Source organism: Helobdella robusta, assembly GCF_000326865.2.
Source record: "Helobdella robusta unplaced genomic scaffold HELROscaffold_1959, whole genome shotgun sequence".
NCBI classification, from domain to species: domain Eukaryota; kingdom Metazoa; phylum Annelida; class Clitellata; order Rhynchobdellida; family Glossiphoniidae; genus Helobdella; species Helobdella robusta.
Genome location: NW_008704063.1, coordinates 1,020 through 2,866, shown reverse-complemented (window position 1 = coordinate 2,866; position 1,847 = coordinate 1,020). Strand labels below are relative to the sequence as shown.

General features: G+C 34.2%; 1 protein-coding gene across 1 annotated transcript; it reads right to left on the bottom strand.

The window, feature by feature from the left end:
- Positions 1-888: 888 nt before the first annotated feature.
- Positions 889-1,494, bottom strand: HELRODRAFT_184677 (hypothetical protein; the record flags this gene model as incomplete). Its single annotated transcript, XM_009016916.1, has 2 exons — positions 889-1,165; positions 1,445-1,494. The coding sequence occupies 2 exons, from the start codon at positions 1,492-1,494 to the stop codon at positions 889-891; spliced, it is 327 nt and encodes a 108-aa protein (XP_009015164.1).
- Positions 1,495-1,847: the final 353 nt, after the last annotated feature.

Genomic DNA, 1,847 nt, shown 5'->3' with positions numbered 1-1,847 from the left:
AAATAATAATAATAATAATTAATAATCAACACTTTTATTTCAAAATAATAATCAAATCATTATTTAAAGATCAAAGTTAAACAATGTAACAACACAAGAGTGTTGATAACGTTGTAATACATCGAATATTATTATTTCTGTTTGATGGTCGATCAATTACCTGCGTGTGTGTGTTTGTGTCTGTATGTGTGATGATTATATATAGGCATGTATGTACATTGCACGCACATTTAGCATTGATTTATAATTAAAATCACTTAGGGTCAAAAGTCAAACATGGAAATTATTAATAATAAGAAGAGATTTGCAACAAGTTAACTGGCGTTCGCTTGCTCAATTAAGAAGTTGTATGTTTGCTGTTTTCGTGTGTGTGTGTGTGTGTGTGTGTGTGTGTACGTGATGAGTTTATGTGTGTTAGAATGTATGGATGTGTATATGTGTATGTATCTAAACTTATATTTATTTGATAATTTGAGTAAAACTACTGTTTGCACGTAAGTTTATGTATGTGTGTATGTATATGCATCATATGTACAAACACACACACATATACATGCACATGTACAAAAGCAAACATTTATATACACGCTCACATACATACAGGCATATATATACACACATAAAACATACATGCATGCCAAAAATATATAGAGACATATGCACTCACATACTTTCCAACAAACACATGTACCTATGTACTTGTGTTCATATTTTTTATTTTAATAAAATTGATTGCAAAACTTTCAACTTTCATTTATTTACAATATATAAAATTTAATGTTTTAGATCTGGTCCTTTTATCTGCAATTAATTTTAGAAAATGATAATACTTTCAATTTGGATTGTATCAAATCTAGATATCATATCAATAGTTTGTGATCGTCTCCTTCACATTTTTCTATGCCTCATACTTTTCAGGACATTGGCGACCATCGACCTTTTAACACTTTGTTGTAGCTGTCGGCGGTTTTTCTTGGCAAAGGTTGCGGACAGTAGGTTGCCATTACTTGCTGTCAACCGAATCATATGCGCTGAGTATATGATAGCCATTGAGACGTTTGACTCAGCGCGCATTTGAACCACTGAGCCATCTCCCGGGCCAAATATGTCGTCTTCCCATTTACCGACCTTGGAAAGATGGACGGCTGGATTGGCCAGGGGTCGGCTAACCGGAAAAATTTGTAAAAACTGCAGGATTTAAACCCGGGTCGTGGAAGTAGTAGACGAACACGCTAACCACTCGGCCACGAGACCATTCTTCCTTCACATACCAGATATGCAAAATTCTATGGCTGGTACTTCTCATAATATTTTCAATCCTTTTAACTAATTGATGAAAATGATTCAAAAATGAACTGCAAAGAATTTCACTCCTAAATATTAATTATTGAGGATTTAGGAGTGAGACGAAACAATGAAAATTGGAAGCAGTTTAAAGATAAACCTTGCCATCATAACTCCTCCTATATGTGCTTGCACTTGGCTTTCCATCATATTTTTCACGTTGTTTTACATCTCGGAATCTCTGGCAAGAGTTTGGAAAGGTGATATAAAATCTGAGCGATGACAATATCTATCCGTCTAGTTTTTAAAAATTAATGAACACAGGTTGTTGTCACTCTACTGTCAGACGAGACTTCATGGCAATCCTATCTCAATCCAACATCTCTGTAACTGATGTTCACTCACGCGTATAAATTTTTAACATGGCCATTCTAACAACAACATAAATTTACATATCATTACAAGATTTAATGAAGTAGAAGGGAGGAATATAGTTTTATATTAATTTAGGCATTACATTGGCACAGGCACGTCACGTGTTGGCGGGTAACCTATCTGAAATA